Source organism: Apodemus sylvaticus, chromosome 9 (genome assembly GCF_947179515.1).
Source record: "Apodemus sylvaticus chromosome 9, mApoSyl1.1, whole genome shotgun sequence".
In the NCBI taxonomy this organism is placed as follows: domain Eukaryota; kingdom Metazoa; phylum Chordata; class Mammalia; order Rodentia; family Muridae; genus Apodemus; species Apodemus sylvaticus.
The window spans coordinates 23771644-23785433 of NC_067480.1; the positions used below are offsets into that span (position 1 = coordinate 23771644).

The 13790-nt window shown below is 49.0% G+C and overlaps 1 protein-coding gene across 1 annotated transcript; it reads right to left on the reverse strand.

Moving 5' to 3' along the window:
- Positions 1–1625: 1625 nt before the first annotated feature.
- On the reverse strand, positions 1626–13251 carry Ackr3 (atypical chemokine receptor 3). Its single transcript, XM_052193314.1, has 2 exons — positions 13156–13251; positions 1626–3531 (listed from the first exon to the last, which is right to left on the reverse strand). The coding sequence occupies exon 2, from the start codon at positions 3503–3505 to the stop codon at positions 2417–2419; it is 1089 nt and encodes a 362-aa protein (XP_052049274.1). The 5' UTR covers positions 3506–3531; positions 13156–13251; the 3' UTR covers positions 1626–2416.
- Positions 13252–13790: the final 539 nt, after the last annotated feature.

Below are 13790 nucleotides of genomic sequence, written 5' to 3' on the forward strand. Positions count from 1 at the left end.
AAGTAGAAAGGACCAAGAAGTCCCACTGACATTGCCAGGGTCCCAAGGAGCAATGAATTTTCAGCAGGAGCTAATGGGCTACGGCTGACACAGGAGACATGCCTGTGGACCAGGCAGAAAGACTTTATCAGGCATCATCATGGACAGATGACCATCAGGACCTTCACCCACCCCAGCAAGGTACAGCCACCTATGGCTTAGCCAGTGTTCTCGACAGAGGCAGGAGAAGGTCCTCAGTGGCCAACTGAGCCTTCAGATGCTCAAAGCTAGAGGTGAGTTATGTTGAGTATTTCCACTGAATGCAGGACTGAGCTACAGACCTCTCCCCCTCCCACACCACCTGCCCCTTGAGTTTACTGTTTGGTGGGGGGGGGGTGCATTCTGCTCATTTGAACCTCTTGAAACCTCAGAGCTGACCTGAGGTCCCTGCTCATTGTCAAGGACCCAGACTGGGTTGGAATTTTCCCTGACTTTGCCTGGCCATTTTTCCTTATTCCCCTCTTGTCAGCAAATTTGCCTATTGTTATACTATTATCTCATGGTATATATTATTGCTATTTAAGCACAATGTTCTTTGGATCAAGGCCAGTTGTTCAAACACCAACGGATGTAGTAGGTATAAATACAACTTACAGCCCTAGGGTAAAATTCTCAGGCATGGAAGCCCTTTACAGGATATTGGTGCCCGGCAGCTGACATGGTCAACATGCCCCTGGGGACCTGTAAGGCCCCTGGCTGTGAATGAGGGAAAGCCCATGTACACAGGGGCTTTCCTACAAAGGGCAGCTGCAGGCTCTCCAGATCAGCGCTTCTGGCTTTGATCTATCTGTGCCTGGGCTAGCAGCCCCCACACAAATTATCCTCAGAGCTGGAACAGGTAAAGGCAGCTTTAGGAGCCAGCCTATCTCCAACGTTCGCCTGGTGTTCCGTTAGCTCCATGGAGAATTAGTGAGGGTTGGAATCCCCCACTTCTAAAGGACACTTTCAAATTCATCATAGCATAAATTAATGCACAGACCAGGAACTTACTTACACCCTGCATTCCCTTAGGAGGGATCCAAAGTCATTTTTTGAGACACAGACTTACTACATAGTCCTGGCTAGTCTGGAACTCACTGTGTAGATCAACCGCTCAGAAACCTACCTGCCTCTGCCTCCAGAATGCTGGGCCTGAAGGTGCTTTGTGCTTGGGGAGTCACATAGCATACACAGCTCACTGACACCTAACTTCATGCCTTCAACAGGAAGGTCTGATGGACATATGGCTGAGAAAGACGGCAGGTGGGTGTTTGTTAGGATGAGGACATGAGTTCCTGGGTAGACATCTTTTACAGCAAGTTCCGCTCAACATCCCATGAAATACACCTACCCCTGACTTGTTTATCCTCCCCTGAACTTAATGTTCTTGAAAATGTTCCTTTAGGAACAAAGGAATAGCACCCACCCAGCTCAGATGCCGCTGCCGCGCAGGTCCATCCACCCGGGCTCCGTTGCTGGGCTCTCTGGTGGTTTTCTCTCATTAAACATATTCTTCTTGTGTGTGTCTGACATGTATCTCCATTTGTTAGCACCATGCATGCCATCCAAAGTCCAAGCATGGTTTCAAAACTGAAGCACACGTGCGGTTTTAGGAAACAAAAATCTTTATTAAAAAAATAACTTACAAATCGAGAGAACGCTCTGTTTCCTTTGTTCACGGGTTTGCAGCCCGAAATGTAACTTTACAATACGGTTCATGTCACAAACTGCATTTCTGGGCAGTTTTTGTTCCATATGCTGTGCCAGCATTAAACACCACACAGATATAAAACTATTGTAAATAAAACCTTTCAGCCGAGACTGGCATAAATTTATATATATATTTTATATTTATATATATAATTTCGAATCAGCTAACAATTAATGTCATCCTTAGTCAAAACTCAAGTCCAGCTAATCTGAGGCCTACATGGTCTGAATACAACAGCCTTACACCTCCCATACAATATTTAAAATATATTTAGCTTTCAAATACATTTATAAGGTACATCCATAGTGAGAAAATAAAGTCTTAAAACTTAAATACAAAAGTCGCCAAGTAAAAACTTGAAGAAACACAGAAGATTCTATTGTACACATGTCCATAAGAGCCTGTCCTGGTGCCAGCTTTGATACACAGCTCTGGCTGCAAGGCACAACACGGCGCAGTACAGCACAGCGCGGCGTAGCCCTGTCTACTGCAAGCTGTCAGGATGAGCGTCCAGGCGACAGCCATCTTGGCTGGAGAATGAGAGACAGGAAGCACGGTCACGTGCCTTCGCCTTGTCATACCATTCAGGCAACCAGACCCAAAGCTACATCGCTTTCTTAAAGAAACGACAGGGCCCAGCTGCCCCTCTTGCAGCACGCATGCGTCCCCACGCTTTCTGCAGCGTGATCACTTGGTGTTTTGCTCCAGGGCAGAGTATTCAGTCTCTGACACTCTGGAAGCATCGATGAGCTTGGTGAGGCCCGTTTTGGCTGAGTACTTGAAGATGAAGGCCTTCATCAGCTCGTACCTGTAGTTGCGGTTGATGAAACTGTAGAGCACGGGGTTGACACAGCAGTGTACCAGGGACAGGCACTGCGTGACGTGCAGCGCCGTGAAGAGCACGTTCTCCAGCTGGCAAGTGAACGGGATGTAGTGCAGGATGGAGAAGATGTCCAGCAGAACCACAAAATGGTACGGCAGCCAACACACCAGGAAGACCACCACATAGGAGAAGATGATCTTCCGGCTGCTGTGCTTCTCCTGGTCACCTGATGCTGACATGGCTCTGGCGAGCAGGTAGTAGAAGATGGCAATGATGGTGAAGGGGACAGCGAAACCCAAGATGACAGAGACCAGCTCCATGCCGATCAGCCACTCCTTGATGCTGTGCTCGGGGTAGAAGGACCTGCAGTAGGTCTCGTTGTTGGAAGCAGATGTGACCGTCTTCAGGTAGTAGGTGTCAGGCAGGGACACGAAGAAGGCCAGCAGCCACACCAAGACGCAGACAACACGGCGTACCATCTTCTTCTTAGCGCTGGAGGTGCTGGTGAAGTAGGTGATGGAGAGATAGCGGTCCACGCTCATGCACGCCAGGAAGAAGATGCTTCCGAAGAGGTTGATGGAGAAAATGAGGTGTGTGATCTTGCACGTGAGCTCGCCCATGGGCCACTGGTTATGCTGCACGAGACTGACCACCCAGACAGGGATGGTGATGACGACCCACAGGTCTGCGATGGCCAGGTTCAAGATGTAGCAGTGCGTGTCATAGCCCGTGGTCTTGGCCTGGATATTCACCCAGACCACCACGGAATTAGCAATCATGCCGATCACGAAGATGAAAATGTAGATGAAGGAGAGGGTGTAGAGAAGCACGTTCTTGTTGGGCATGGCGGGACACTGCACAGTGTCCACCACGATGCAGTCGCTGCTATTACATGGCCAGTTGATGTCGGAGTAGTTCCCAGGCTCTGCGTAGTCAAACAGATGCACATCCATGGTCTTGAGGAAAGCGACCAAGGGACCTACAGCCAAGGCAAGCAGGAGAGATCATCAATTCACTAGGAAAAACCTCAGGTCTCAGTCAAAACACTCTTCTGGGCACTGAGGATGCCCATGTGGTTTGCTTTTGCTCTGTGACGTCATCACAAAGGGAGGAGAAAAGAAAACAACCATCTTAGACTGCAAGAAAGAAAACCAAACATACCCCAGCTATGGCTACATGGTGCTGGGGAGGGGCTGTGTTTGTTTTCTGTGGTTTTTCATGGCTGTGTTATCGAGGCATCAGCTTGGCTGTGTCCTAGGTGTGAAATCAACATGATACAAGGTCCAAAGAAATGTCAGACAGTAGGGCCTTGGCCACAGCAATGCTGATGGCCTTCCTGTACTCTGTGGGAGTTCATAGAGTCGTTTTACTGACATTCCCAAGGAAGGCAGGGTTGATTTGCTCCTGGCATGAGAATTATAAGTGTGCTGCTTTGGTGTCTTAATGGAAACGCTTCAAATCCTCTCCTGATTTGCATTTAAAATGGGACACTGTTTCTTTAGCCCTTTTTTGCACTATCCATCTGCCAACCTGGATCCTCTCCGGATCCTTTGCCTCTCTTAAGTGCCAGCAAGTATGGGATGCCCTGCCATGATTGTACCCCAAACTTCAAACTTGCAGACTCCGGGCTTGCTGGGAGTTTTCAACGGAGGGCAACCAGCCAGCTGCCTCAAGCTCTCAGCCTTCGCCTTGGTTCCCATTCCTTGCTTATTCAATTGACTCAAGAGCACTGTGAGCCAAGACTGGAAATGCATAAACCACCAGCCACCTGCTGTATCTCTGGAGGGTTGATGAGCCCTGTTGACTGACCTCCCTGCTGACCTGCCTGACCTGGGCCAATACTTTTAGCTGTCATCACGTCGTACCTAGTGAGAATTTGGCTCCTGGGAAGCACGATGCCTGGGGTGATTTCTCCACATACACTATAGGAACTGCCGGGAGCTGTCTTCTATTGCCCATCTGTCCACAGTTCTGGGACAATTGCTCTTGTCATCGCCCCCCCCCCCCAGCCCACACTGCATGACTTGAATGGAGAGACATCTAGTCTTATGCTGGCCCTATCACTGGTGATGGCTGAAACAGAGCCAAGCTTGTCTTTCGGGTTCACTTGGGATGCATGAGAACTCCCACGGGACAGCACTTAGTGGGTCACTGCCTCGGTGGCTAACCCAGAGGTATGAAAAACCACCCGATCCAGGATTTGCACATTCTTGGGTTGGAATTATGGTTTCTCAGTCATGTGTAGGTGACAATTTAACCACCTGTGACTGCTGCCCCAGGGCAGAAGGGCACAACCCAGAACTGGGGAAGCAGCAGTTACTCGACAAAACTTCACCTCCGGCACCTTCCAGGATGAGGGGACAGAAGACTGTCTAGTTTAAAGTGGCCAATTACTCACCTTTAGGAAAATCTGGCCTCACTAACTAGAATGCCAGCAATGTGCTCTTAGGAGTCTTAAGGACCCAGAAGAAGAGAAGTCAAGAGCTGGTGGATGAAAGAGGGCTTTCTTCTTTAAGACAACAGCAATGGGATCTTGAAAGGAGATGGCATCTGATGTCACCCATGATCACCCCAAGTCTTCAATCCACAGCAGGTGACCCACTCCTAAATCCCAGTTAAAGAAGACTGCCTACAGGCTCTCAGGCGGCTTCCTGGTAACCTAACCAGCCTCCCCGTGTCCTCAGCTACTGATGGAAGATCAAGCCTTCTATGACAGCTCCACCCCCCAGCCCATTCAGACAATTTTCCATGGTAGGATAGGATGATGGTCCTCAGAGATGTGCTGGCACATGGACCCCGAGCCCATGCACTTTGGAAGGTGCCAGTTCTGTCCTATGTCACAGTCCATACATACCACACACAGAGACATACACATGCCACACACACATGCATACACACACATACCATACAGGCAGGCAGATAGACAGACACAGACACACAAACACACACACACACATACTCTCTCTCTCTCACACACACACACACATACACACACACACACATACACACACATATACTGGCACTGACTCTCCACTCTGAACTCATGACTGGGAAAGAACCAAAGCAAGAATTCTGACCTGACTCCAGGGCAAAGATCCTTTTTTCTTTTTATTCTATCGCATCAAAATAAGACACATGGTGGCACACATCTATAAATCTAGCACTCAGGAGATGAATCAGGAAGAGGGAGAGTTCAAGGTCATCCCCAGCTACCTAAGAAGCCCAGCCTAAACTACAAGAGACTTGGTTTGGACAGAGCCTCTCAGCCTACTCTAGAGCATCTAGAGGGCATCAGAGGTTGGGAAAAAGAGCATCCAAGGCCCACACCATATAAGGAAGGACGACAATGGGGACCAGAGGATGCTTGAGTGGCAGTGCTATGAGCCTGCCCTTGACCTACTGGCCCAGCCTATGGCTTTAGTAGCCAGTCATGGAGGCTGAAAGTCAAAAGAAAGAACTGGCCCCAAGCCTAGATAGATTGACCTTGGGTCCTGAACATGTCCTCCTGTTCTCTCCACATCAGGAGGCAGCCCCTCGCTCCCACCTCCCTTGCCGTCAGTGCCCAGGCATGCCTAGTGCTGGCAACAGTCCAAGAAGGCCCCATGCAGTGCAGGGGACAGAAGGAGAAGCTGTCTGCCTTCTGCATCCCTCTGCTGTCTCTGCAGAATCAACTCTCGTTCTCAGGGGCACCTGCCAATCTCAGCTTTTCTCAGGTTCCAGAGAAGCAGTGGATGGTAGCAGGGGCTTGGGGACCCCCATCCAGCCCTTTGGATTTTACCGTTGGGAAAAGAACCTTGGTTTCGTGACCATTGGATCCCAGTATGACAGTGGTATTTTGGGGGCAGGTATAGATCCCCAGCTTCCTGTCTGTCCCTACTGCTGACGTTCCTTGGCACTGTGGAAAGTCTCAGGCAGGGGTGAAACTGTTATTGTCCTATTCTGAAGTACAAAACTGAAGCTAGTGACTCCTCTTGGCACTGTGACAACCAGTCACCAACCATGGGCAGTCACAGTCCAGGACCAGAGAACTTCATCCTGACCACTGCCCCCTGACTGGATGTCACCTCCCTGCTACAGAAGGTGCCAGGAGACCAGTCAGAAGACAGCCACCAGACCCTTTCTGTTTCAAAGAAGCAACTAAAGTAAACAAAAGTGAAGATGTCAAAGGGCCACCCACAGCCTGGCCTTCATCACTTGGACATCTTTCATGCATTAGATTTTAGAAGCAAATAAAAATGATTCCAGAAAAGAGCCAATGACAGGACAATCCATCTTCTTGGGGACAACAGAAGCTGTGTGTCACCCGGGTGTGGTCTGAAGTCATGGCACCTATGCAAGACATCAAGTGTGCACTCTCTTAACACTGGTGCCGTCTACGCCTTGATGAAGGGAAGAGCCCTCCTCCATTTCTTGCTTCATCCCTCAGCAAATGACCTTCGGCCTTTTTGACAGAAACAGAGTCATGACACAGTACACTGAGGGACATCAACCCATGGTCCTTGGACTCCAGTCTTGGACAATGCTCTAGGAGAAATCTGAAAATGAAGGCCAGTGGGGGGGGAAGGGAGACTCTACCGACCTCCCAGAGAGCCCTGCATGGGGACCTGGACTCCCTCCAGCAGACAAAGGGGATTCCCAGGAAGTTCATGAGGAACAAGTTGCATTTCATACAAACCCACTCCTTGAGTCCAAAGTTAGTGTCTCTTGGCCGGCTGTCATGATAGGGCTGTTTATACTGGCAACAAAGAAGGCTGACAACCAAGGAGACCAGAAAATGGTATCCCCACCCTGCCCAGTCACCCACGGCTGTGATCAAGCCTGGTTCCTTCCTTGTTGTCTTTAGGCCAGAGGTGAAGAGTGATTTATGGGGTTACCCTCTGCACGTGGCCTCGTTTTTGAGCACTCAAAAGTCCAGCCCTGGGAAAGCCTGGATGAGATCCACTTCAGATGCTTCCCGAATACCACACCTGGATAGGAACTGCCTGGGGGAGTAGGAAGGGGCAGAGCCTCAGATTGATGGCTTTATTCTATGGTTTTATAAGTTCACAAACCTCGAGATGCCCATGTGCTCTCAACCACGCATTCTAGGTATCTACTAAAGTGACATTGTTTACCAGTGAAAACTGCTGGCAGCGGTAAATATCCAACAACAGCAGGCTAGCAAGCGCATCTAACATGTGGAATACAACACAGCTGTGACCAGAGAGGGGGCGGGGATGGAGAGAGCGGTTTAAGAACAAGGGTAGTAAATGAATGTGCAAAAGGCAAAGCAGCAGATGTGCTGCCCGAAGCACAATCCCATTGATGTTGGAGAAAAGGCAAAATGACGAGTGTTTTATATGCAAATACGTGCATAGAAAAAGACACAAAGACCCTCAATGAGGGTAAGACTTTGGGCAGGGAAAGTGAAGAGAAGGCAATCTCAGAGGCAGCCCCATCTTCCTCCAGAAACGCCCAAACTATCGGAAAGCTTACATCAAAATTATGTAAATTTTAACAGGGGAGGGAATGAGCCACTGAACATCAAAGGTTCCTCCTGCTCTGCTACTCTGGACCACAGACTTCCCTAAAAAACGAAAGCCTCCTCCAGAGGCTAACTCCTAGCTCATGTTCACTCTTGTCTGTCAATGACTTTGTCAACTATCTGCACACAGACAGCACTTACATCTGTCCAGCTCTGCTACCACCACGGGTCCACAGGCTAGCGAATGGCTCAGCCACGCCTCCCAGTGCCAAGGGCGAAGAGGAAGACGACATTCCTCAAAGATATGCCTCTCGATTCTAAGGTTCACTGCTCTCCATAAAACGTCCTGGATAGCACCCAGCTGCCTGCGGTATCCAGCTGTTTTCAACTGGCTCTCCTAAGCTCCCTAGCATGCTGGGACAGCACCAGAATTAGAAGCATCCAAATTTAGAGTCTCCATGGGGTGGTGGTTTGGGCTGCAGCCCATATGTCCTTATCCCCAGATAGATCCTCCGAGGGACTGCCAAGTGTGTTCAGGTGTCTGGCTAAGGTTCACCAGATTGCCTCAACATGTTCTCCACCTCCCATCGGAGACAAGAGGACCCTTCTCAGCCTGGCTCTGCTTCTCCCCTCCCGTCCACAAGCTTCACATCCCAGTGCATCACGAAGCTCTCCCCGCTGTTACCCTCTACACTTCCTCCCCACTGGGGATCATTCAGCTTTGTTCAACCAGTAGAGCAAAGTGACCTGAAGAAGCGGTCAGTCGGTCAGGCTCCGGGGGAGGCCAGCAGCCTGGGTGGGCGGCAGCCTGAGGTGCACTGGTTATCCAGAGAGACTCAGCTGCAGCCCTTCTCCAGATGACGTCAGTTGACCTCCTCTCAAAGGCACTGCTCTGGGACATGTGAAGCTGTCAAGTCATGACCACCTCCCCCAAACACCCACCATCTAAACAAGGCTATCCAGGAGGCACAAAGGCTTGCTGCCTGCCCCCTCCCTCACCACCAGGCATGGGTACACCCTTCCAGAGTAAGGTGGGGAGCCTTCAGGAGAATGGAGAAAAGCCAAGAACATCATAGAGCATTGCTGAGAGGCAGGTCACTGGTCTCCATGACGGAGAGAAGAGAGCAGAGGTGGGCCTTGACCTATGGGCAAAGACATCTGGCCTTAGCCTATCTACCCCAGGGCAGGTTTGAAGAAATGCCATGGCTTTGGGACAGAGAAGACTTAAAGACAGAAGTGCCACACAGTTGAGAAGGCCTGGCCCAGATACCCTGTAAATAGGCTTGCTTCCCAGGCAGAAGCCAGGTAAGACAATGTGGTCCCACCCCAGGGACTCCGAACCTACTAGGAAACAAGAGGCCTCTACTTCCTGGGCCTCCACTTCCTTTATGGGTTTTCTGAAAAGTGTGGCCAGTGTCTCATATAGAACTTCCTGGAGAAATCCCCTGTGGTCTCAAGTCTGGAGGTAGTATTTATCCAGCCTGTCTTCCCTAACTATACCTCTGAAAACAGTTCAGGGCAGCTGATAAGGCACAAGGGATGGATGCTCACAGAATATCTAACGGGCTATAGCTTGTCCATGCTCCAGCTAGTAGGAGCTGGACTCCAGCAGCTTCCACTTGGGTCCTGTGTTACAGGCACAGTGTTTTCATTTGGCTGGGACAGTCTACCAAGAGCATTTCACTGAAGCAGGAGAGTCTGACCACCTTTGCAGAACTGTGAGGCCACTGTCCATCAGGGAGATATAGCTGTAATGTTGCCCATTAATTAGCTCCCCTACTTAAATCTAACTTGAAACACACACCCAACCTGTGTGACACCCACCCAGGCAGCTCTCTGTGGCCAAATACTAGTCTTGAGTGCAAAAAGGGACTCTTGTCTGTCCCCCAGCACTGAGCCAATGAGAAACAATGCTGCCCTGACCACACATTCACTGTGACCCTGAGTGACCTCTCTTCATGTAAGTAAGAAACTCCTTTGAATTATTCGGGAACTGGAAAAAATAATAAATACGGAGAGAAAAATCCACACCCTGATTGCGATACAGGTCACCTATCCCCAGGGTTCTTGGCTGAACTTCCCACCAACACATGAGACAGCCTCCTACCTTGGGAGCACTCACAGACGTAATGAATGTCACATCCAGAGAAACTGGATCAGAGCCATTGTGCTCAGCAGCCCAAGGGAGCAGAGCTGCATCTAGTGGAGAGATCTAGGTGTCCCTGTACCATACAAAGGCTGCCAGCTGACAGGATATAGCCAGAGTCTGCATTCCCACCAGTTTAGGACCTGGGCAAGACAATAGGAGGTCCAGGGTTCCCAGGCTTAGGATCTTCTTAAGTACCAACCTCCAGGCTAGCAGAGACATCAGAAAAACCAGAAGATGCCAGCTATTTAGCGGACACAGCCTTCAAGCGCAGCTTCCCCAAGCTGCTCAGGGCTCCACCTGGAGCAGCTCAAGGCCACCTGAGACAGTCTCCATATCTGCCAGCTGTGGGTTGCAGAACAAAACACTGTCCACTCCCAGCCTCCCTGTTCTCTGCAAAATTGCCACCATAAAGCTCTACAGTCTCTGGGATGTGTTTATAAGAACATAATATTTTTTTTAAAGTGAAGTTTGGGGCAGCGCAGGCTAACCATCTCTCTTTAAACAACTCTTAAGTGAGTAGATTTTTAACAAGGAAGGCATCCTCTAACTAATCCCTGGGGAAAATGTCCTTGCCTGACACCTGGTCCCATCTGTTTCTTTCTTTAGGCTGTTTGCTTCCATTGTAACAGAAGATAGGTGTCCCAATGCCTGGGGAGTTTGAAAACAGTCATTACTTCCTGTCTATCAATTTTATCTAAGCACATGGATTTCAATTCCGAGACTTTTTGTTAGTTTATTGTTTATTTATTCTGAGACATAGTGTGTAGGCAGCATAGCCCAAGCTGGTCTCAAACTCACAGCAATCTTCCTGCCTCAGCCTCTGGAGTTCTGGAATCACAGGCATGCACCCAACCTAACGGGCAACAAGAAACATTTTAATACCCTGACAGTCCTTAAGAATTCCAGGTTGCTTAGCTGAAGAGAACAAATGCCCTCGGGGCCCAAATTCCATTCTGTTTGCTACAACATCTCAATAAAATAAAAGTTCTGAAGTTGCTGAGGCCCTTTCCGTCTCCCTCAGTGACTCTAAAAGTTTAGAAAGGAGTGGTCCTTCAGACTCAGCTCTGAGTAACTGCAACCAACTTCCCTATGTGGATTTGAAAATTAGAGCACTTTGCCTCAAATCCTCACACAAAAAGCCACTGTTCTTCTGACTAACTAGGGTGTTTTGTGGTCTTTCTTTCTTCTTCTTTTGGTTTTTCTTTTTTTATCCCATCTAGAAAGCCTACCCTTGGCTGGCTCTGGGTCTGATTAGAAATCATAATACCTTCTTAGCTCCCTAAGGACTCACTATTAATACTAGATAAAACTCACCTCCAAAGCCCTGACTCAGTTAAGCACAAACATACTGCCGTGTAACTTTCAGGAACTTTAAAATGTGTGTGTGTGTGTGTGTGTGTGTGTGTACTGTGTGTGCCCCTTTAAAAACAAACTGGAGGAGCCCAACAGGCTGCTAGCAAGCAGTGATTTCCCCAGCTTTTACACCTCTACTTGCAGACAGCTCCTTCCAGCCCCTGCTGCCTCCTGGAGGCAATGTCTGAGCTCAGCAGAGAACTGCACACAGATTTTACTGCTCAGACTGGGGGAAATTAGAGCAAAATGTTTCCAAGCTGGAGTTTGTGCACAGCTCCGGGTAGAAACAGAGTTTTCCTTCCATCTGGGGCAAGCTCCTATTCAGATGGGAGAAAGACCCGGGCTTTATCCATTTACAATCTGCAGCGAGCCAGGCACAAAAACCAGAACCACCCCCATCCCTCCTTTCTGGTCCTGCCCATTGGAGCTCCACATTCTCCTGAACTAAATAAAGACTCACAAAGCCAGCATCTGCTCCTTCAAAGAAAAAAAAAAAAAAAAAAAAAAAAACAAAGTTTCCACACTGGCAACAGCATAGACTGGGGTCTCAGGGATGCCACAGACCTGAGACACCTTTAAAAAGATGCTTGCTCCCACTACACAGCGAAACAATTAATTGATCTTGTTTGTGAGCAAATGAATGGAGAGACAGAGAGCGAGAAAGAGAGAGAAAGGGGCAGAGACAGCCAGTCTGCCTTTCACAGTGCTTCTTTCTCCTAGCCACTAGCAGCCAGGAGTCTTGGCTGACCACGGATCCCCTGACCTCAGAGTAGTCCTCACTCCCAGCCACCAGTGAACCTTTATGCACCCTAACAAAAGTCAACACCACACACACGGTTCACTTGGAGAGTAGATTTAAATTATAAAACGCTAGAATTTTTTTAGTGCCTACTTTTTTTTTGTCCCAATTGAAGTTGGACAATACTTTCTAGGAGAACAATAAATACTCAAAATTAGATTAACAGGGATGCCAGGAAGAGGTAAGGTTAAGGGGAGTTAACATTCAATTTACAACTTCCAGAATTCAGGAGCTGTGAATTAATCCAGCCCCACCCCCCAGAGCACGGAGTTTAAACTCATCCTAGATTCAGAACGCTCAGCCCAGTTGTCTGGTCCACTAGAAGATACCTGTGAACATATCATATGCCTTTGTGCCTTTTACAGCCAGGTCTACGGATTCCAATCTGATAACCAGAAGTTGGAGCAGGGAAATATTGGTACCAAGCTCACTCCTAAGCCAGCTTTGGCCAAACTCAAACGGGACATTCCACATTTGCTGCAAAGTTTCTCTGCTTCCTTGAACTTAAGTACTCACAGAAACCAATCAGTCCAGATGCAAACACACACACACACACACACACACACACACACACACACACACACACACACGGAGATTTCCCTCCACAAGTGACTGAACTCGAATCCCCCCAAAGCAAAAGCAGTAGCTTGCAATGCAGGCGTGCAGCATGCAATCAGCTCTGAGCTTTCCAAACCTGACCTGCAGGCTCTAAAGCCCCCAGCTCAGGGATCCAAGAGTTCTCAGGAAAAGCGCAGTTCTCTTAAGAACAGGAGCCCTGCCCCTTGCTGCAGCTCCTCCTCGGTGAAGCTGTCGCGGAAGCAAAGTTTTTCTTTCTTACCTCACGGCTGCCTGGGCTGGGGTTTGCCTTCCTGGCTGTGAGTGCTGCAGGCTCTTTCAGTGCTGAGCAGTTTGTAGCAACTGAGCTCTCTCAGGGCTCCGGACTTGCCTTTATATACACTGCAGGAAAGTGCCTCTAGGTGGCAGTTTTGCAACCCTCATCTCTCCCCCACCCCTCCTCTCTCCCACCAAGGCGCAGGCATGCAGGCTTGTACAGGCGCACACGCCCTCCCGTAACCCTCTCTCTAGGTTGTTGTTTCCTGCACAAACACATTCTTGGGAGTCTTCAGATCCCTTCTGTTGCAAAGGTTAGATCCTATTGGGGGAAATGTCAGCAGAAGAAAAACCAATAGAAGTCCCAGAACTTTCCAAAATGATAGGATATTGATCCCGTCTCAGGTATAGGTTTAATAATCCCATAAGTACCCGGAGTTCCTTTGAATGCCTGTTAGCTTCAGGGAAGACGTTGTTCCCAAGACAAATTACTCTGAACTTCTGAACTTCGCTGTTGATTTGTAGAGCCTGCTCTTTCTTCGCCGGGTGCCTCCTGAACAGAAATCCCATTTTGGAAAGGGAACGATTTTAATCGACCCTGTACCGCCATTACCCAGAAGTGAGGGAAAGTGCCTTTAGGTT